Genomic DNA, 21,532 nt, shown 5'->3' with positions numbered 1-21,532 from the left:
TAATTCGTCTGATGCAGGAAAAACACGAACAAATGTGCTAAAGGTGGAATCTAATTAAAATCCTCTAAAATACTTCAACCACAATACCATAAATATTATAAGAGTCACCTTAGATACACTTTTAGGGTTTATAAACTTTGCGCATCATTTCCTTTAAAAAAAAGTAGAATCTATTATTAAAAATAATTTTTTTCACGTCAATCTATTCTAAATTTACCAACTTTTTAAAAAAGAGTACACGGGATTTAAACTCCTTAAGACTGCATTTCATTTCATTTTAAAGGAATTAATGCGACCAGAGTGCCCTCAAAAAATCATCAAGAGGTTTTCACCTGTCACAGCATGATGCAAATTCCTTTATATATTTAATATATATTGTAGTTGTAAACCAGAGATTTTCGAACTCTAAAATTGGTCCGATTCAAGTTTCAATTATCACCATCCATATCATCAATGTCATGTACTCGACACAACCATGTGATAAAAGGGCTATAAAGTCTCTGATATTAAATGAGGTACGTACCAAAATAAAATAAAAAAATAAAAATAAAAAAATAAAAAAGAAAAGAAAAACTAGTAAATTGTATGAAGGAAACCTTTGCCACGCATCCTCATGATACAGATCGAGATCATATATATATATATATATATATATATATATATATATGTATATCTTTGATTTACTTGCAGACTAGCTAGCTCTTTGCTCGTAATTAGGTGATGCATGCCGTGATGGTGATGGCCAAAAAAAGGGTTGTCTCGATTATCAGCAACAGGCATTACCCAAAAGTTCAAGCTTCCACCGTTTCATTAATTGCACTCAACTAGTTTCTTCACAGCTTTTCCCCACTAAATTAGCGAGAGCCAGCTCGCAAGAGGAGTTTGTGAATGATAAGAGTGGTAGCTTTTCTTTTTCTTAAAGACTATCTTCAAGCCTGATCAAGGGGGTCTGAAGTTTTTAGATTCCTTGTATTTTTTTTTTTACCAGCTTTGAGATGGCTTCAAACAAGCAATATTCCTACTACAGACTGAGAAATGAAGGTGGTGGGGTAAGTGATGAAGAACCAGAAGATCAGAGAGATCTGATCAGGAAGATAAGCAGCTGGTCCAAGATCAGAAGGTTTGTTGGCAGGAGAAGGAGAACAAAGGTTCGAATTCCCGGCTTGAGGAAGTTCTTGAGAAAAAGAAAGAGGTTCTTCACCAGGTTTAAGGTTTCATGGAGCAAGGTTTTGAAGAGGTTAAAGAATGGGCAGGCTCACATGGGTGATTTATTTGCTGGAAACTATCTGTTCATGCAGGTCAATCCCACAGCTCCTTTCAGAAGTGGTGGGAGACTAGAGGAATACCATCATTATGGATTCAAATATCCTGTGATAACAAGAAATATAGCAAAAAATCCAGGACCAATGTATTAGCAAAACTAATAAAACCTTGTAAATTAATATTAGTCCTATCCGTGCGTAAGTTGCGTTTTGTGTTCTATATATGCAGCTAAGATGTCCATATTCATGATGTCTTCCCGTAAATATATATATATATATATATATTTATATATTTATATATCTATATGTGTGTGTGTGTGTGTATATATGTTGATCACTTGTTTGATCTTATGGAAAAATAATATTTGTCATGGGTATTCAGTTTTGATCAACGGAGGAACAATATGTCAATATCACCAATATTAGTGACAGTGGCAGCTAATAAATCATCATCACTGGGTCAAAAACTTTATCCATGCAATAGGAATGATAAGCAAGAGAATGAATGCACAGGGTGTGATAGTTCTTCAACCGCCACTACTCCAATATCTAGGGGTGAAAATTGACGTTGTCGGTTCAATTTTGGTCCAAAACTGATGTCGCACTGATGTATTCCTCAAATTTTTAGAATGAGCTGAACTAGTCAATTAGGGGGAGCAAACTGGCAATTTCGGTGTCGGTGTGATTTTGGTCTATTCTTCGATTTCTTCTTGTTGTTGTTGGTGTTGTGAAGGAGGAGGGGATCGGAGAGCTATAGTGCTGCGGGGCTGCGTGTGAGAGAGAGGATTGAGATTATGAAGAAAGAAGAAGAAGAGGAAAGAAGAAGAACAAGAAGAGGGAGGGGAAGGGACGGGTTATTAAGCACAATGTCAAAACGGCTCCATTTGGCTTTATAATTTTTTTATAAACCAAAAAATTAAAATAACGTTGTTTTATTCATTTAAGTGAAATAACGATCGTTTTCTATACATATAATATAAATAAATATATATTTATATAATCAGCCAATTAAGTGGTATTTTTTTTATACCACTGGTCGGCTGGTTCTGTGCTAGTTTCAGTCGGTTTCGAATTGTGACGGCCAATTCACATGGATGACAACCAGTGTAACCGGTTTTTGTATTGCCCTACAAATATCTGTTGGTAAATATATTTTTCATAAGTAAAATGCTAGTTGAACCGAGAATTCCTACAAACAAAATGGATCGATTGGGTTTTTTTTTTTTTATTTAATGATTAAGAAAATGACTATTAATAATTTATATTATATTTTTATTTTTATTTTTTAAAAATTATTTGAAGATGTATACAAAATGATTGAAAGAGAAAAGGAAAAATTTAAATTTTTTTTTTTAAAAAAGTACATTTTTACTAGTCAGTATAATGTTGGTACCATTCTGGTCCCTAGCATTGCCCTTTTCATTAATACAACCACTTTATTAATAAGTTATAATTACGTACATCTCTTTTTTATGGTTGCTTTGTTTCAAAAGAAATAATATATTTAGAAAAAAAAACGTTCCCAATACAAACATATAATATTTTTAATGGATTATATATTTTTGTAAAACCCTATAGGAAAAGTTATAGGAAAAGTTGCCACCCGAGTCCTAACTCTAAAGTGCAGTGAACACTATAAAACCATTGCCACATGTCATTAAATTATAAGTCAAAATGTGATACAAGTCAGTAAAGTTACACATGTACAAATTAGTTATGTTAGTTAGCTCTAATGTATATGTATAAATAGAGGCCTGATTCATGTAAAATAGATACAAGAAATAGGATACAAGAAGTTCAATTTTCCTCTCTAAGACTCTGTTTCTTCCTTTACTTTCTTGCAGTATTTTTCATTCCTTTATTTTGAGATGGTATCAAAAGAAATAAACTCTGATATGAATATGGCTTCCGTTTCGTCTCTGTTTATGCTTAAGGATTTTTCCAACCCTTATTATCTTCATCATGGAGAAAGCCCTGGATCGATCTTGGTCTCTCAACCTTTGAATGGTGAGAACTATTATATGTGGAGCAGATCTATGTTGACAACTCTCAATGCCAAGAACAAGACGAGTTTCATGGATGGAATGTTTTCTCAACCTCAAAATCAATCTGATCCTTTGTACATTCTATGGTTTCGTTGCAACAACATGGTCCTTTCATGGCTTTTGAATTCTCTTATACGAGAAATTGCTGCCAGTGTTATCAGCACTTCAATTGCTGAAGAAGTTTGGAAGAATCTGAAAATCGAGTTTACACAAGGTAATGGTCCTAGTTTATTTCAACTTAAGAAAGATCTTGCTTCATTAGTTTGAGATCAATCCTCTGTTGTACTCACTGATGTTCCACCCATTGTCACCATTAAACCTGCACAAACTGAAACTACAGCTTTCATTGGAGCAATTTCAGCCAAGTCCAGCTAGACCAGCTCTATTCATGTTTTCTCTCTCAGAGTTCTCAAGTGGGTATCATCTTCCATTTTAGTATTCGCTGCCACATTCTACTTTTGTTCTACGTGAAATAATGGACAGATCAACAGACAGTACATAGTGACAAGCATGCATGTTCTAGCTAGGTGTTGTGATTAGAAAAAATTTAGGATCAAAGAATAGTATTTTTCCTAACCAAAAAAATATTTCTTTATTTCCTTTTGGGTTTTAACTAGATTCTATATATAACGGCATGTTTCTCTGTCTCAACTTTTGACCTAATGGTGCGACAATTGCAGGGGATTTAGGTTAACAAGTCTCTTCAGATCCAAAATTTGGTGGATGATCCCTTGTTTTGGAACGTCAGGCTGCGATGTTCCAATAGAAACACAATTTCTTCTGTTGGAAGCAAGAGATGAATCCAGCTAGAATCTGTGATGAAGATTCTAATCCCACAACTGTGAACACCTTCTACATTTTGGATTTACCTGTGTTGGATGGACTATTCTGAACTAGTTTACAAGGCACAAGTATAAAAGAGCTCGAATTTTGCGTTGAAAGTGGTGGGTTTGCACTTTTGGTAACGTTTTCCTACCTTTAATAGTCCTTTTTTTCCCCATCTTAACTATGGCACATCATTTTCTACTTGTGATTCTGTTTCATTTTCCATCATGTTCTTGATTGTTCACTGCCACAGGTGATCCTGATGTTCAAACCTCTCTAAGACTCTATTTCTCCCTTTACTTTCTTGCAGTATTTTTCATTCCTTTATTTTGAGATGGTATCAGAAGAAATAAACTCTAATATGAATATGGCTTCCGTTTCGTCTCCATTTATGCTTAAGGATTTTTCCAACCCTTATTATCTTCATCATGGAGAAAGCCCTGGATCGATCTTGGTCTCTCAACCTTTGAATGGTGAGAACTATTATATGTGGAGCAGATCTATGTTGACAACTCTCAATGCCAAGAACAAGACGAGTTTCATGGATGGAATGTTTTCTCAACCTCAAAATCAATCTGATCCTTTGTACATTCTATGGTTTCGTTGCAACAACATGGTCCTTTCATGGCTTTTGAATTCTCTTATACGAGAAATTGCTGCCAGTGTTATCAGCACTTCAATTGCTGAAGAAGTTTGGAAGAATCTGAAAATCGAGTTTACACAAGGTAATGGTCCTAGTTTATTTCAACTTAAGAAAGATCTTGCTTCATTAGTTTGAGATCAATCCTCTGTTGTACTCACTGATGTTCCACCCATTGTCACCATTAAACCTGCACAAACTGAAACTACAGCTTTCATTGGAGCAATTTCAGCCAAGTCCAGCTAGACCAGCTCTATTCATGTTTTCTCTCTCAGAGTTCTCAAGTGGGTATCATCTTCCATTTTAGTATTCGCTGCCACATTCTACTTTTGTTCTACGTGAAATAATGGACAGATCAACAGACAGTACATAGTGACAAGCATGCATGTTCTAGCTAGGTGTTGTGATTAGAAAAAATTTAGGATCAAAGAATAGTATTTTTCCTAACCAAAAAAATATTTCTTTATTTCCTTTTGGGTTTTAACTAGATTCTATATATAACGGCATGTTTCTCTGTCTCAACTTTTGACCTAATGGTGCGACAATTGCAGGGGATTTAGGTTAACAAGTCTCTTCAGATCCAAAATTTGGTGGATGATCCCTTGTTTTGGAACGTCAGGCTGCGATGTTCCAATAGAAACACAATTTCTTCTGTTGGAAGCAAGAGATGAATCCAGCTAGAATCTGTGATGAAGATTCTAATCCCACAACTGTGAACACCTTCTACATTTTGGATTTACCTGTGTTGGATGGACTATTCTGAACTAGTTTACAAGGCACAAGTATAAAAGAGCTCGAATTTTGCGTTGAAAGTGGTGGGTTTGCACTTTTGGTAACGTTTTCCTACCTTTAATAGTCCTTTTTTTCCCCATCTTAACTATGGCACATCATTTTCTACTTGTGATTCTGTTTCATTTTCCATCATGTTCTTGATTGTTCACTGCCACAGGTGATCCTGATGTTCAAACCTCTCTAAGACTCTATTTCTCCCTTTACTTTCTTGCAGTATTTTTCATTCCTTTATTTTGAGATGGTATCAGAAGAAATAAACTCTAATATGAATATGGCTTCCGTTTCGTCTCCATTTATGCTTAAGGATTTTTCCAACCCTTATTATCTTCATCATGGAGAAAGCCCTGGATCGATCTTGGTCTCTCAACCTTTGAATGGTGAGAACTATTATATGTGGAGCAGATCTATGTTGACAACTCTCAATGCCAAGAACAAGACGAGTTTCATGGATGGAATGTTTTCTCAACCTCAAAATCAATCTGATCCTTTGTACATTCTATGGTTTCGTTGCAACAACATGGTCCTTTCATGGCTTTTAAATTCTCTTACATGAGAAATTGCTGCCAGTGTTATCAGCACTTCAATTGCTGAAGAAGTTTGGAAGAATCTGAAAATCGAGTTTACACAAGGTAATGGTCCTAGTTTATTTCAACTTAAGAAAGATCTTGCTTCATTAGTTTGAGATCAATCCTCTATTGTACTCACTGATGTTCCACCCATTGTCACCATTAAACCTGCACAAACTGAAACTACAGATTTCATTGGAGCAATTTCAGCCAAGTCCAACTGGACCAGCTCTATTCATGTTTTCTCTCTCAGAGTTCTCAAGTGGGTATCATATTCCATTTTAGTCTTCGCTGTCACATTCTACTTTTGTTCTACGTGAAATAATGGACAGATCGATAGACAGTACATAGTGACAAGCATGCGTGTTCTAGCTAGGTGTTGTGATTAGAAAAAATTTAGGATCAAAGAATAGTATTTTTCCTAACCAAAAAAATATTTCTTTATTTCCTTTTGGGTTTTAACTAGATTCTATATGTAACGGCATGTTTCTCTGTCTCAACTTTTGACCTAATGGTGCGACAACTGCAGGGGATTCAGGTTAACAAGTCTCTTCAGATCCAAAATTTGGTGGATGATCCCTTGTTTTGGAACGTCAGGCTGCGATGTTCCAGTAGAAACACAATTTCTTCTGTTGGAAGCAAGAGATGAATCCAGCTAGAATCTGTGATGAAGATTCTAATCCCACAACTGTGAACACCTTCTACATTTTGGATTTACCTGTGTTGGATGGACTATTCTGAACTAGTTTACAAGGCACAAGTATAAAAGAGCTCGAATTTTGTGTTGAAAGTGGTGGGTTTGCACTTTTGGTAACGTTTTCCTACCTTTAATAGTCCTTTTTTTCCCCATCTTAACTATGGCACATCATTTTCTACTTGTGATTCTGTTTCATTTTTCATCATGTTCTTGATTGTTCACTGCCACAGGTGATCCTGATGTTCAAACCTCTCTAAGACTCTATTTCTCCCTTTACTTTCTTGCAGTATTTTTCATTCCTTTATTTTGAGATGGTATCAGAAGAAATAAACTCTAATATGAATATGGCTTCCGTTTCGTCTCCGTTTATGCTTAAGGATTTTTCCAACCCTTATTATCTTCATCATGGAGAAAGCCCTGAATCGATCTTGGTCTCTCAACCTTTGAATGGTGAGAACTATTATACGTGGAGTAGATCTATGTTGACAGCTCTTAATGCCAAGAACAAGATGGGTTTCGTGGATGGAACGTTTTCTCAACCTTAAAATCGATTTGATCCTTTGTACATTCTATGGTTTTGTTGCAATAACATGGTCCTTTCATGGCTTTTGAATTCTCTTACACGAGAAATTGCTGCCAGTGTTATCAACACTTCAATTGTTGAAGAAGTTTGGAAGAATTTGGAGATCAGGTTTACACAAGGTAATGATCCTAGTTTATTTCAACCTAAGAAAGATTTTGCTTCATTAGTTCAAGATCAATCCTCTGTTAGTTCTTACCACACGAACTTGAAAGTTGTATTGGATGAATTTTTTACTGTGAAACCAATTCCTAGTTGTTCTTGTAATCTGGGCTATTCTTGTGGAGCTTTAGAAACAGTAATTGATCAGCATCAAAAGGAATATGTTGTTCAATTCTTGATGGGTTTAATAACTTTTTTACACATATTTGAGGACAAATTCTGCCCATGTATCCAATGCCATCTATTGATAGAGTTTTATCTCTTACTTTACAAGAAGAAAAACAAAGAAAGGTAATGGGATCATCCTTGATGATTGAAACTGCAGCTTTGTTCAGCAAGAATGTTCCTGGAATAATGGCCAAGAATTATAAAAAACAATGACCTAAGCCAATTTGTACTCATTGTGGTCTCACTGGGCACACAGTTGACATATGCTACAAGTTACATGGATATCCACCTGGATATCGTTAGAATCCAAGAACCAAGACTTCTTCTATACATCAAGTTTCATTATCTTCAAATGATCAAGATTGTTCTTCCATAGATTCCACTCCTCAATTTCCTTTCACCAAAGAATAGTGCCAACAACTTTTTTCTTTTCTACAATCTTCTTCACAAACACCTCAACCTACAGCCATGAATGCTATGAACAACTCCTTTTCTGTTTCAAACTCTTTGAGTTTATCAGGTATGATTAATTCACCTGATTTTATTTCTAAACAATCAAGTTCCTAGATAATTGATAGTGGTGCTACTGATCACATGGTCAGTTCTATTTCGCATCTCACTACAATTACCTCTGTTATAAACACATCAGTCAAATTGCCAAATGGAACATGTGTTCTTGTCACACATGTTGGAACTGTACAACTTTCAGATTCATTAGTTCTTCATAATCTTCTATGTGTTCCATCTTTTTCTTTTAACCTCATTTCAGTCAAAAGACTCACAGAAAATTCTTGTTGTTTTATGTTTCTTTCTCATTTTTTGCTTCATACAGGACCTACACTCATGGAAAACAATTGGAGTAGCTAAGCAAGTAGCTGGACTATATTTGCTGCAAACATCTATGGTGAAGTCTAGTGTTTTTTCTACTGTAAACCTCCATTCTGCTGTAAATTTTCCTTCTTTCGATCTTTAGCATTTTAGGTTAGGCCATCATTTTCTCAATAAAATTCGAACACTACAAAAGTTGTTGCCTAATATACATACTCCTTCAAATTTCAATTGTAATATCTATCCATTGGCAAAACATAAAAGGTTGCCATTCAATACTAGTCATTCCATTAGAAATAAGATTTTTGATTTGACACACTGTGACATTTGGGGTCCCTTCTCTGTAGAGTCAATTACTGGTTTTCAAAATTTTGTTACAATTGTGGATGATCATTCACGTTGTACTTGGGTATATCTAATGAAAAATAAATCTGACACTCGTTCTCTAGTTCAATCATTTTTTAAGCTCATAGAGACACAATTTGATATTCATATCAAAACTATAAGGACTGACATAGGAGCTGAGTTTGATATGCCTGATTTCTATTCATCTAAAAGAGTCTTACATCAACAAACATGTGTTGCTACACCTCAACAAAATGGTGTCGTTAAGTGTAAACACCAACATCTATTAAATGTGGCAAGATCCCTTAGATTCCATGCCAATTTACCTCTTGTTTTTTGGAGTGACTGTGTCCTCACAACAACCTACTTAATAAATAAAACTCATTCTCCTCTACTATTTGATATAACACCATATAAAATGTTATTCTCAAAACCACCAAATTATTCTCATCTTAGAGTATTTGGTTGTCTTTGCTTTGCATCAACCTTATCCCATAATCATTCTAAATTTGCACCCAAACCTCATCCTTGTGTTTTTCTTGGATATCCATATGGTAGCAAGGGATATAAAGTCTATGATTTAGAAACCAATACCACTTCTTATCCAAAGATGTCATTTTTTGAGAGTCTATATTTCCATTCAAAACTGGCCATGATCTTTCTACCAAATCAGTAGTCATGCCAGTTCCCCAAACAGATGATCTCATTCCTATTGATATATTCACATCTCCTATACCTCAGACTACTCAAAATACCCTTTCAGATCCTATTGATATTTTTTCAAATTCCATATATGAGCTCACAAATAATTCAGTCTCAACTACTTCCAATTCTGCTACTCCACAGCCTAAGATTAGAAAATCCACTAGAACTCGCAAAAACCCAACATACCTTGCAGATTATCATTGCAACTTAGCTCATATTGCAAATGCCACTTCATCATCTGATTCTTTGAGCAAAGGTCCCCTCTCAGGTACTCAATATCCAATTTCTTCTTTTCTATCGTATTCTAATCTTTCTTGTTCTCATAAAGCATTCACACTTTCTATTTCTTCTAAAAAAGAACCAACATATTTTAGACAAGCCATCCAACACACTCAGTGGTGTGCTGCCATGGTTGATGAAATTAAAGCCTTGGAAGATAATGAAACTTGGACTATAACTCACTTACCTCCCAACAAGCAAGCTGTTGGACGTAAATAGGTTTACAAAATGAAATATAAGTCAAATGGTTCAGTGGAAAAATACAAGGCCCGATTAGTTGCTAAAGGCTATACACAATAGGAAGGTTTGGACTACTTGGAAACATTTTCACCAGTTGCCAAGTTAGTCATTGTATGAGTTTTGTTAGCCATAGCTGCATCCAAGAACTGGTCTTTGCACCAACTGGAACCAAATGATAACCTCGTAATCAGATAGGAGTTAGCATGCTCATTTGGTGCTGCGTTCATCTACTCCTGTTGATTCTTTTGTCTGATTTAGTGCCTAAAATCTATATACATACATACATGTACTTGAGATAGCTTTCGTTGGCTGCACTAAGAATTGTTTGTTTAGTACCAAGATAGCTTAAAGATGACCATAAACACGACGTCTAGCATCAGAGATGGCTGCCTCATGGTGCATGAAAAGGTTGTACTCACTGATGTTCTGCCCATTGTCACCATTAAACTCGCACAAACTGAAACTGCAGCTTTGGAGCAATTTCAGCCAAGTCCAACTGGATCAGCTCTATTCATGTTTTCTCTCTAGGAGTTCTCGAGTGGGTATCATATTCCATTTTAGTCTTTGATGTCACATTCTACTTTTGTTTTGCATGAAATAATGGACAGATCGACAGACAGTACGTAGTGACAAGCATGCATGTTCTAGCTAGGTGTTGTGATTAGAAAAAATTTAGGATTAAAGAATAGTATTTTTCCTAACCAAAAAAATATTTATTTTTTTCCTTTTGGCTTTTAATTAGATTCTATATATATAACCTCATGTTTCTCTATCTCAACTTTTGACCTGATGGTGCAACAATTGCAAGGGATTTAGGTTAACAAGTCTCTTTAGATACAAAATCTGGTGGATGATCCCTTGTTTTGGAACGTCAAGCTGTGATCTTCCAATAGAAACTCAATTTCTTCTATTGGAAGCAAGAAATGAATCCAGCTAGAATTCGTGATGAAGATTCTAAGCCCACAACTGTGAACGCCTTCTACATTTTGGTTTTACATGTGTTGGATGGACTATTCTGGACTAGTTTACAAGGCACAAGTATAAAAGAGTTTGAATTTTGCGTTGAAAGTGGTGGGTTTGCACTTTTGGTAACGTTTTCCTACATTTGATTGTCCTTTTTTTTTTTCCATCTTAACTATGGCACATCATTTTCTACTTGTGATTCTATTTCATTTTCCATCATGTTCTTGATCGTTCACTACCACAGGTGATCCTAATGTTCAAACCTCCCAAGTAACAGAATCATTTTTCTAAATTTAGGGGACAGTTCATTTGCTCTAATTAAAGACTTTATAGTATGGTTCAATTACTTTTCATTCTAATAGGTTCAAATGGCATGTGGTGATTCGTTATTACTTCCATATACTGCTTGTGGATGAATAGGATATTGGAAAAGCACAAAGGTACATTCAGTCACATAGAGAACAAGAAGGTAAGGAAACCAAATATCACCATTTTCATGGTGACTGTATTCTAGACACTAACACACTGTCGTTTCAATTGTTAGCTCCCGGCACATTTGGATTGGTTTGGATAGAACACCTGGGATGTATTTTATAGTAATATCAGTGCATAAGGAATTGAATAGGGTCCTAAAAGGTAGAATGACAATAAATGAGGTGCCTTGGTCTAACTTGAACCATCTAGGAAAATTTCAGACTCCACATCTTTTCCCATTTGTATGCAATTTTTCAGAAGGAGGCTGCTTGCCAAAGTGTGTGTTCATCGATGATGGATGGCAAAACACATCATATGAAAACGGTTTACAATATGGGGAAGACACAAAGTGAGAATTTTTTTACATAAAACAATTCATCTTTGATAATCTTGTAAGATTTTGCATCACTTTACTAATCAATTGTCATCAAAATTTATCCAAATATCTAGGTTCATGTTCAGGTTAGTAGATTTAGAAGAAAATCCCAACTTCAAGGGAGAAAAATACAATAATCTTCATTAATTTGTCAACTTCAAGGAACTTCAAAAGCAATAAACTGATCTGCTCCATGAGTATGAGCAATGACTATCTATTTAGGTTTGCCTAATCTTGGTTTAAAAACTAAATCAGAATTAGACAACGATCTACATAGCTACCTTTCGAGCTGTGGTATTGATGGAGTCAAGGCGGATGTTCGGAATGTAGTGGAAACCATTGGTGCTGGTTATGAGCGCCGGGTTGCATTGATGAGACTTTATCAAGAAGCTCTTGAGGAATCTATTGCAAGGAACTTCAAAAGCAATAAACTGATCTGCTCCATGAGTATGAGTAATGACTATCTATTCAGGTTTGCCTAATCTTGGTTTAAAAACTAAATCAGAATTAGAAGTGATTTTTGAATGAGCAAGCTTTTCAATTTTAGCTCTAAGAGGAGTGCTTCTGCTAGAGTATCAAAAGATTTCATGCCAAATGAGCCTACATTTCAAACTGTACATATTGTTGTAGCATTTAATAGTCTTCTTTTTGGGGAGGTCGTCGTACTAGATTGGGACATGTTCTACGTAAGATAATGCCTTGAATATATTTTTAAATCCCATATCCACTCAATACCAATATTGAAGCTATTAGGGATCTTGGCTGTTGTATGTTGGGAACTATATCAGGGAACACATAGCATTAATTGATAAGAAGAAACGAAATCAGAATTATACACTAATTTTCAAGAACATTCCACTTCTTGTGTTCTTGTCCCTAATGACAATTAGTATTAAGTATCCCTTTCACAGCTGAGCTCCACGGCTCAGCAAGAGCATTGGATGGTTGTGCGGTATATGTAAGGTCAGCCAAGAAAGATACTAATTACAGTCTCATTAGAAGTAATCACCATACATTGAAGAAATATCTCTTGGTTTCTAAGTTTCTTTCTATCTAAGACTTGCAGTGACAAGCCAAGCAGTCATAATTTCAATGTCATCAAAAAGCTTGTTTTGCCTGATGGCTCTATCCTTAGAGCTAGATATGTGGGGCGACCTACTCGTGACTGTTTATTCAACGACCCAGTCATTGATGGGAAGAGGTGAGATAGTCACTCTAATACAAGAAAATTTTTATTCGAACACTTTAAAGAGAGAATTAGTATTCTCAATGCTATTACTGTTCACACAATGACTAGTTTGCAGTCTTCTCGAGATTTGGAACTTGAATAAGTTATTAGGGGTTATTGGCGTTTTCAATTGCCAAAGATCAGGAAAGTGGCCACCTGTAGCAGGTTCTCAATATCTACCACCCCCAAGATCTGCACTTATTCTTGCAGGTAGTGTTAGCCCCTTGGATTTTGAGTTTCTGGAAGAGGTTGCAGGTGAAAGTTGGATTGGAGATTGTGCATTATATGCATTCAATTCGGGTTAAGTATTGTACTTTTCACAGCCATCTTTTTCTTAATGTCCATGTCAGCACACACCAAATTTTGCCAAATTTTGCACAACTCGAAACTTGAAAATTATGTACTGCAGGATCACTCTGTACAATGCCAAAAAATGGAAGTTTAGAACTTTTCTTGGGAATTCTGAAGAGTGAAGTCTTCACCATCTCTCCTGTTAGGGTCAGTTAACACCATCTTAGCTACATTTTTTTTCTCATCTCATTTGAAATTATTTTTCAGCCATATGTTTACTAAAGTGTAAAAGAGTGCTACGCAACATGTCTTTGGTCAAGAGATTCAATTTGCTCCAATTAGACTGCTTGATTTGTACAACTCTGGAGGAGCCCTTGAAGCTTTAGAATGCAATGCTGGTGATTATGCATGGATGGTGAAGGTCCAAGTATGAGAATGTGGACATTTTGGAGCCTATTCCAACAAAAAACCAAGGTTGTGTTATTACTGTTCACACAATGACTCGTTTGCAGTCTTCTTGAGATTTGGAACTTGAATAAGTTATCAGGGGTTATTGGTGTTTTCAATTGCCAAAGATCAGGAAAGTGGCCACCCGTAGTAGGTTCTTAATATCTACCACCCCCAAGATCTGCACTTATTCTTGCAGGCAGTGTTAGCCCCTTGGATTTTGAGTTTCTGGAAGAGGTTGCAGGTGAAAGTTGGATTGGAGATTGTGCATTATATGCATTCAATTCGAGTTAAGTATTGTACTTTTCACTGCCATCTTTTTCTTAATGTCAATGTCAGCACACACCAAATTTTGCCAAATTTTGCACAACTCGAAACTTGAAAATTATGTACTGCAGGATCACTCTGTACAATGCCAAAAAATGAAAGTTTAGGAGTTTCCTTGGGAATTCTGAAGAGTGAAGTCTTCACCATCTCTCCTGTTAGGGCCAGTTAACACCATCTTAGCTACATTTTTTTTCTCATCTCGTTTGAAATTATTTTTCAGCCATATGTTTATGAAAGTGTAGAAGAGTGCTACGCAACATGTCTTTGGTCAAGAGATTCAATTTGCTCCAATTGGACTGCTTGATTTGTACAACTCTAGAAGAGCCCTTGAAGCTTTAGAATGCAATGCTGGTGATTATGCATGGATGGTGAAGGTCCAAGTATGAGAATGTGGACATTTTGGAGCCTATTCCAACAAAAAACCAAGGTTTTGTTCTGTGGAAGCAAAAGACCAATATTTCAACTACAACGCTATGGCTAACAACGTGTTACTGATAATTACACTGCACGGCGAATTTAGTTTGAGAGAGATCTAAATCTTCTATTAGACGTAAGTATGTTAAAACTTTTTTGCTTACTAACTAGATAATGAAGCAAGCATGAAATGACTGTTGTCTTTGAGACTGAATTGCAAACATACTTTATGTGGTGGCAGCATGAACCATGAATGTATTATGTATGCATAAACTCTTTGTACAGTCATTTTAAGTATTTTTTGTACATTCTACTAATATAATTGATTGTGTTACTTTGTTTTAATATAAAATAACTATTTTGACCAATCACATCGGTAAAATACATAAAAAATACGCAAAAGTGACTATATATAATAGAACTCATATTTATATTAAGAAACTCTTTGTTGATCTGTTCATTATTTTCCTTCTTCAACTTTTGTTAATTACAAATTAGTTTCTTAATATTTTATTGTTTTAATTTGTTTAAAATCAAAGCAAACATCTTCAAATCTTAAAATAATACAATTTTAACTTTTATCATTACTCATTATTACTCAAACTCAAAATTTAAAATGATTTTTTCAAAAATATATATTAAAAAGATTATATTTAAACAGCTTTTCAAGTCTATCCTCATCCACTTTCACAATCTACAATACAAATATATTTTAAAAACATTATTCAAAATTCTCTCTCCTTTTAAACAAAATCTAATAAATAATAAATTTAAAAAATTTACAAAAGTTCATAAAATTAGTAAAACAAACATGATCTTATTATCGCAAATTAATATCGTTTCATTAACTATTTCTTTCTCTTCCGATTGCATGGAATGTTCTTTTTTCAATAATTTCTGATCTCAAATGAACCTCTCAATAAGATTATGGTATAGATCTAAATTGATTTGGAGTCTTAGTTGTTTTCTCCTAAATTATTCAGAATAATATAGGTTGTGTTCTTACAAATTATATAAATAAACAAGAATCTTATAAAAAAATTGGTCATAATTGAAATCAAAATCACTTCTAAACTTAAAATTAAATATTTATAAATAAGATAAGAATGAGCATAAATGTATGATTTAAAAAAAAAATAACTAATATTATTTTAAATAATTTAAAAGAAAATATCTAATACCCAAAATCAATTTGGATGTGCACCATATTCGAACTCAGACGAAGTTTTGCCCATATGTTATAGAAAAAAGATCTTGCAGGATTCTGACTTAATCCTTCAATTTCATCAGATGATTATTCATATAAAGGTCGTCTATCATAAAACGACATCTTTTAATGTCGTCGTTGTTTGGTTAATAACTGACCTGTTCTCCCTGCCCCTGGTCCTCTCTTTTTCCCTATAAACCCCGTCGTCTTCTCCACTCCTTATCCTCACTCCTCTAACCTCTACCCCCGCCCCCTCGACTCTCCATCTCGATCGAAATGACTGCTGCAGTTACGTCAGTCTTCAAGGCCTTGTCAATGGCCGACTCATCTTGCGTAACCACCTTTCCCTCACTCTTTACCACCACCACAAAAAACCCATATCGGATTCTCTCTGTAGCCTCCAAACCTATCAAGCTCAACCTCTCGTGCTCTCACTCTTCACTCTTTTGCCCACGTCTCTCTCTCAGAAACAAGACCCAATCTTCCTCCGTAACTACCTTTGTAGCCCAGACCTCAGATTGGGCTCAACAAGAAGAAGAAAACAACACCATCACCATTGACACCGAGGACCGTGTTTCGGGTTGGGATGCTGAGGGAGAGGATTCGGCCATTGAGGGCGTTGAAGCGGAGGCAGAGGGTAGTGAAGATGGGGTTTTTAAGGAGACAGAAGAACAGGAAGACCAGTTTGTAGAACCTCCAGAAGATGCAAAACTTTTTGTTGGAAATTTGCCTTATGACGTTGATAGTCAGAAATTGGCTATGCTTTTCGAGCAGGCCGGGACGGTGGAGATTGCCGAAGTGAGCTTTATATGGCTTTCGGTTTTGCAAAGTTCGTGTTTTTGGGTTTTAATGGTAATTTTACGTGGTTATAATATGTGGAGAATTTTGGTATTTCTTATGCGGTTGTAGGTTATTTACAATAGGGAGACTGATCAGAGTCGTGGGTTCGGGTTTGTGACGTTGAGCACTGTTGAAGAAGCTGAAAAGGCTGTAGAGATGTTCAGCCGCTATGTAAGTTGCCTCTACCACGCACACTCTCTTTTTCGAGTGTAGGTTCCTTTAGTTGTTTATTACCAGAATTTTATTATCAAGAATAGGCATAGCCAAGTACACATGAGCGATACAAGAGGAAATACTACATACAGTAGCTAAAAAGACAGAACAGACTAAAATAAACCCAGAATATCTTCACCATTCATTACAATAGCCTTAACCCAAAAACATAAAGTTTTGAAAAAAAAAAAATCCCTAATTTCCTCTAGCGACCGTTCTTTATCTTCAAACATCTCCCATCTCTAGCCATAAACACCACATCAAGCACAAAGGAATTATTCTCCAAATGGCAGCAATACGTTCACTCCTCTCTACACCTCTCCAACAAGCTAGTAAATCCACCACTTGCTTAGGCATCACCCTAACAATACCCATCCTTCCAAAAATCTCGTGCCACAAACTTTTAGCCACCTCACAATGGAGAAACAAGTGATTTTCTAATTCAACATCTTTCTTGCACATGGAACACCAATCTACAACACAAAGTCCACGCTTCCGTAGATTTTCCGTAGTCAGAATTTTATCATGAGACACCAGCCAACAGAAAAAAGGCACCTTACTCGGCACATTAGCTTTCCAAATGCTTTTCCAGGGGTAGTTGCATACATCTTGACAGATTAATGCATTGTAATAGGAATGAACAGAAAATCTGGAATTTCTTCCCTGAATCCACATCAATCTATCCTCCCTTCCTTGAACAATCTTCAACTCATATAATCTACTAAAAAAATCAGAGATAACATTAACTTCTCAGTCATTCACACGTCTCACAACATCAACCTTCCATTGAATACTATTATTCGAAAAAGAGAGAATCAGCCACAGCTGCATCTTGATGCCTTGCAATCTGAAAAAGTGAAGGGAAGACATTCTTGAGAGCTGACTCGCCACACCAATTTTCATGCCAAAAATATATTCTAGATCCATCCCCCACCTTGAATTTGACATGTTTAACAAACTCCCCCCAACCCATTCGAACTGACTTCCACAATCCCACCCCATAAGCTCCTCTTACTTCATTTGAACACCAACTCCCCCACATACCCCCATATTTAATATCTATCACATTTTTCCATAATGAATCCCTCTCTAAATGATTTCTCTCTAACCATTTCCCAAAAAGTGCTTTATTAAAAAACCTCATATTTCGCACTCCCAAACCTATAAATCTTTTCAATTTTAATAGAAACCCCAGCCAGAAAAGGAAAGAGAGAGGAAATATGTTGGAAGATTAGACAATCTACTCTTTATCAAAGTGATTCTACCCTCTTTAGACAAATATAACTTTTTCCAGCTGGCTAGCTTCCTCTCAATCTTCTCAATCACCCCGGCCCAAATCAAAACAGATTTGTGCAGAGTTCCCAGGGGAAGGCCAAGATACCTCAGAGGCAGCAACGATATCTTACACCCCAAGATATTAGCCAAATCTGAAATATTTGAAATTGAGCCCACTGGAACAATTTCAGATTATCAAAGTGATTCTACCCTCTTTAGACAAATATAACTTTTTCCAGCTGGCTAGCTTCCTCTCAATCTTCTCAATCACCCCGTCCCAAATCAAAACAGATTTGTGCAGAGTTCCCAGGAGAAGGCCAAGATACCTCAGAGGCAGCAATGATATCTTACACCCCAAGATATTAGCCAAATCTGAAATATTCGAAATTGAGCCCACTGGAACAATTTCAGACTTGGTTAAATTAATTCTAAGGTCCGAAACAGCTTCAAAACATAATAAAAGAGCTGTTAAAGACCAAAGATGTTCTTGATTAGCTTCACTAGAAATTAATGTGTCGTCGGCAAAATGGAGATGAGAGACTTTTACACTATTCTGAGAATCACAGCCCACCCCAAAACCCGACAAAAAGCTACCTCCGAATATGGCAGTTTACTATTATCTAAATATTTAAAGCATTTGTATAAATGAAATAATAAAACTGAATCGGAACTGATGAAATTAAGAATGCAATGAAAAAGTACACAATGAGAAAAAATTTGAAGAAACTAAGAAAGCAATAGATTTTATAATAAATTTACAAGGTTGTGAACCCTAGAGGAAAATAGTCATTTAAGGGTGCCAATTATTTCTTACGGAGAGGTGGCATTGGAAAGAAATGAGTCAGGTGGATAGCTCATTGCATCTCTTCTGCCTAATGGATCCGATTCTGGCTCTTTTAGCAGTACTTTTCATGTACAATTTATGTACTTGAGTTGCATTCAATGAAGATGACTGACTGATCAAAAAATGAATAGCATGTTTGAGGGGCTTTCAATTATTCTCTTGCGGTCCCGCACTGGATTTTGTTTCATAAGTTATAAGAATTTCATTAAAAATCACAAAAGCTTAAATTGAAATACATAGGATTTACGCAAGGAAGACAACTATCGAGAAAGTGAAAACAATATATAAGAAAATCATGTAAATTGAGTCCATTGAAGTCTATAGAAGCTCTCGAAAGGAGAAGAGTATTGAAGAAAGTCCTAAGTTATTCTATTGTCCGTTCGCGATCCTCAAAATTTCTATCTTTCATTTCCCTCCGAGCACACCATAGGAGGAATGTAGGAACCACTTTCCATATTGCTACAGGAGCAATACTACTATTCATCCTAGTTAGTCACACTTACTAATATGGCACATTTTAATTAACTTCATATGTCAACTGTTAACCACTTAAATGAACAGTCACTTAAGATGTGTCACATTAGCAGGTGTGACTGGAGTTGACAAAATCTATGATGAATAAGAACATATCTCTTGTTGCAATTTATGGACTACTACTACCTAATCCTCTCCTAAGAGTCAAAAGGTCCACTACTCTTTCTTGGCATGACCCAAGCTAAACCAACCGGGGAGATGAGTTTATGCAAAAGGGGTTTTATCAATCTATATAATGATTGATACCCTGTATTTATAGTCTGCTTTTCTCTGATGAGCAAAATCTTTCGCCATCGCTTTAGAAGGGAAGAGGATATTTTCATCTAACTGGACAATAATGAAGACCATTGAAACACAAAAATCCTCAAGCCAACAGCCACTGTATTTGTTGTGAGGTCGTAAAGAGGAGGTGGTAGAAGCCACTTTATAATGAATCTTTTGACCCACCAAGTTTTTTTAAGTCTCTTTTTACACGTGAGCTTCTTTGAATGATGTGCATCTATCTAAGTACCTTGCATTTCATCAATTTTCATCATGCTCCCATCACATAATATACACACAAAAACGGTTGCTTTTTCTTGTCAACATATCTTAATGATCTGTGTTTGCATTTTTCTCTTTTCTTCTAATAGGATTTAGATGGAAGGCTGTTAACCGTTAACAAGGCTGCTCCAAGAGGAGCTCGGTCAGAACGCTCCCCTAGCTTATTTGGATCCTCCTTCAGAATTTATGTGGGTAACCTGCCATGGGATGTGGATAATGCTCGCCTGAAGGAGCTTTTCAGCGAACATGGTGAGGTGGTTGATGCTAGGGTAGTTTCTGACAGAGAGACTGGACGTTCACGTGGTTTTGGCTTTGTGACAATGTCAAGTGAGACTGGAAGGGATGATGCCATTGCTGCTCTTGATGGACAGGTATATTGCCCTCTTCCTCTCTCATGTTAAAGAGTTCTGTTTCATACCATACGGTTTCTGGATTCAAAATTTTATTTGGTCACGTTATCATGTCCTATAAAAAGCCATGTTGGCTGATAGAAGGACACAAGGATGTAGTTCTTGTTGCAAGGACTAGTTATATAAACCTAATCTAGTTCGGGTGTCTTGGTGGTGCAGAGTTTGGATGGGAGGGCAATAAGAGTGAATGTTGCTGAAGAAAGACCAAGGCGTACCTTCTGATTCGAGCTAATATGAGTCCGAAGATATCTGGTGCTGTTGTCCTCCTTCTGTAGCGAAAAGTTCCTTGTGAACTAGTTTTAGTTGAGAATTTGATGTTCCCATTTTATTTTTTCCTGTTCCTGTTAAAATGATGCACGTTACGACTGACTTGAGAGATTTTGGCTTATTGTTGTTATTATTATTTATTGTAGAAAAATAGCTATCAGTCCAATCCTCAGTTTTGTATTTTCTTAGAATCATTGTCTAGCAGGAACAAGAATTGTGCAAGATGTCTCAAAATTCTTCTCGTGCTTTCAAGAAGAAGACCGTACCATAATTTTATTCAAAAAAGAAATGATCCTTACGATGAAGAAAAACTGTGGTCATGATCAACCACTTTAGGATTACAACATTAGTCAATGGTCCATCTATATGCTACAACTCATCTACAACTCAGATATTTTGAAACACGTTTCTTCTTAACTATTCCACTACCACTTTTGAACCAGTTTTGAATCTTTGAAAATATTTAAGCTCCAGTATTTGTTGCTCTTCTTTTAAATTTGAAAATCTATTATACCGCCTTCAAATTAATATTTTATTCTAATTTTAATAGATATTAATTTTATTTTATTTTATTCTAAATTAGTTAAAAATCAATTATTTAAGTACCAAATTAAATTATTAATGTACATATGATTAGTATAATTACAAAATATGAAAAAAAAAATTTAAATATTATTAATAAAAAAATAATATTATATTATTATTTTGATGAATCTAATGACCAATTTGAAATTATAGATAGGAA

At 35.6% G+C, this 21,532-nt stretch overlaps 1 protein-coding gene and 1 pseudogene across 1 annotated transcript; both read left to right on the top strand.

Annotated features, from left to right (window-relative positions):
- The first annotated feature begins 12,153 nt into the window (after positions 1-12,153).
- On the top strand, positions 12,154-14,626 carry LOC122281323 (annotated as a pseudogene).
- Positions 14,627-16,040: 1,414 nt separating this feature from the next.
- LOC122282705 (28 kDa ribonucleoprotein, chloroplastic-like) lies at positions 16,041-20,953 on the top strand. Its single transcript, XM_043094690.1, has 4 exons — positions 16,041-16,659; positions 16,771-16,872; positions 20,200-20,481; positions 20,680-20,953. Exons 1-4 carry the CDS (start codon positions 16,138-16,140, stop codon positions 20,740-20,742), a joined length of 969 nt encoding a protein of 322 aa, XP_042950624.1. The 5' UTR covers positions 16,041-16,137; the 3' UTR covers positions 20,743-20,953.
- Positions 20,954-21,532: the final 579 nt, after the last annotated feature.

The sequence above is a fragment of the Carya illinoinensis genome, chromosome 11 (genome assembly GCF_018687715.1).
Source record: "Carya illinoinensis cultivar Pawnee chromosome 11, C.illinoinensisPawnee_v1, whole genome shotgun sequence".
In the NCBI taxonomy this organism is placed as follows: Eukaryota; Viridiplantae; Streptophyta; class Magnoliopsida; order Fagales; family Juglandaceae; genus Carya; species Carya illinoinensis.
This window is presented reverse-complemented; position numbering and strand designations above follow the sequence as displayed.

Coding starts and splice junctions, on each gene's coding strand:
- LOC122282705 (XM_043094690.1), top strand. CDS start 16,138: ATGACTGCTGCAGTTACGTCAGTCTTCAAGGCCTTGTCAATGGCCGAC. Junction 16,660..16,770: donor GGACGGTGGAGATTGCCGAA/GTGAGCTTTATA, acceptor ATGCGGTTGTAG/GTTATTTACAATAGGGAGAC. Junction 16,873..20,199: donor TAGAGATGTTCAGCCGCTAT/GTAAGTTGCCTC, acceptor TTCTTCTAATAG/GATTTAGATGGAAGGCTGTT.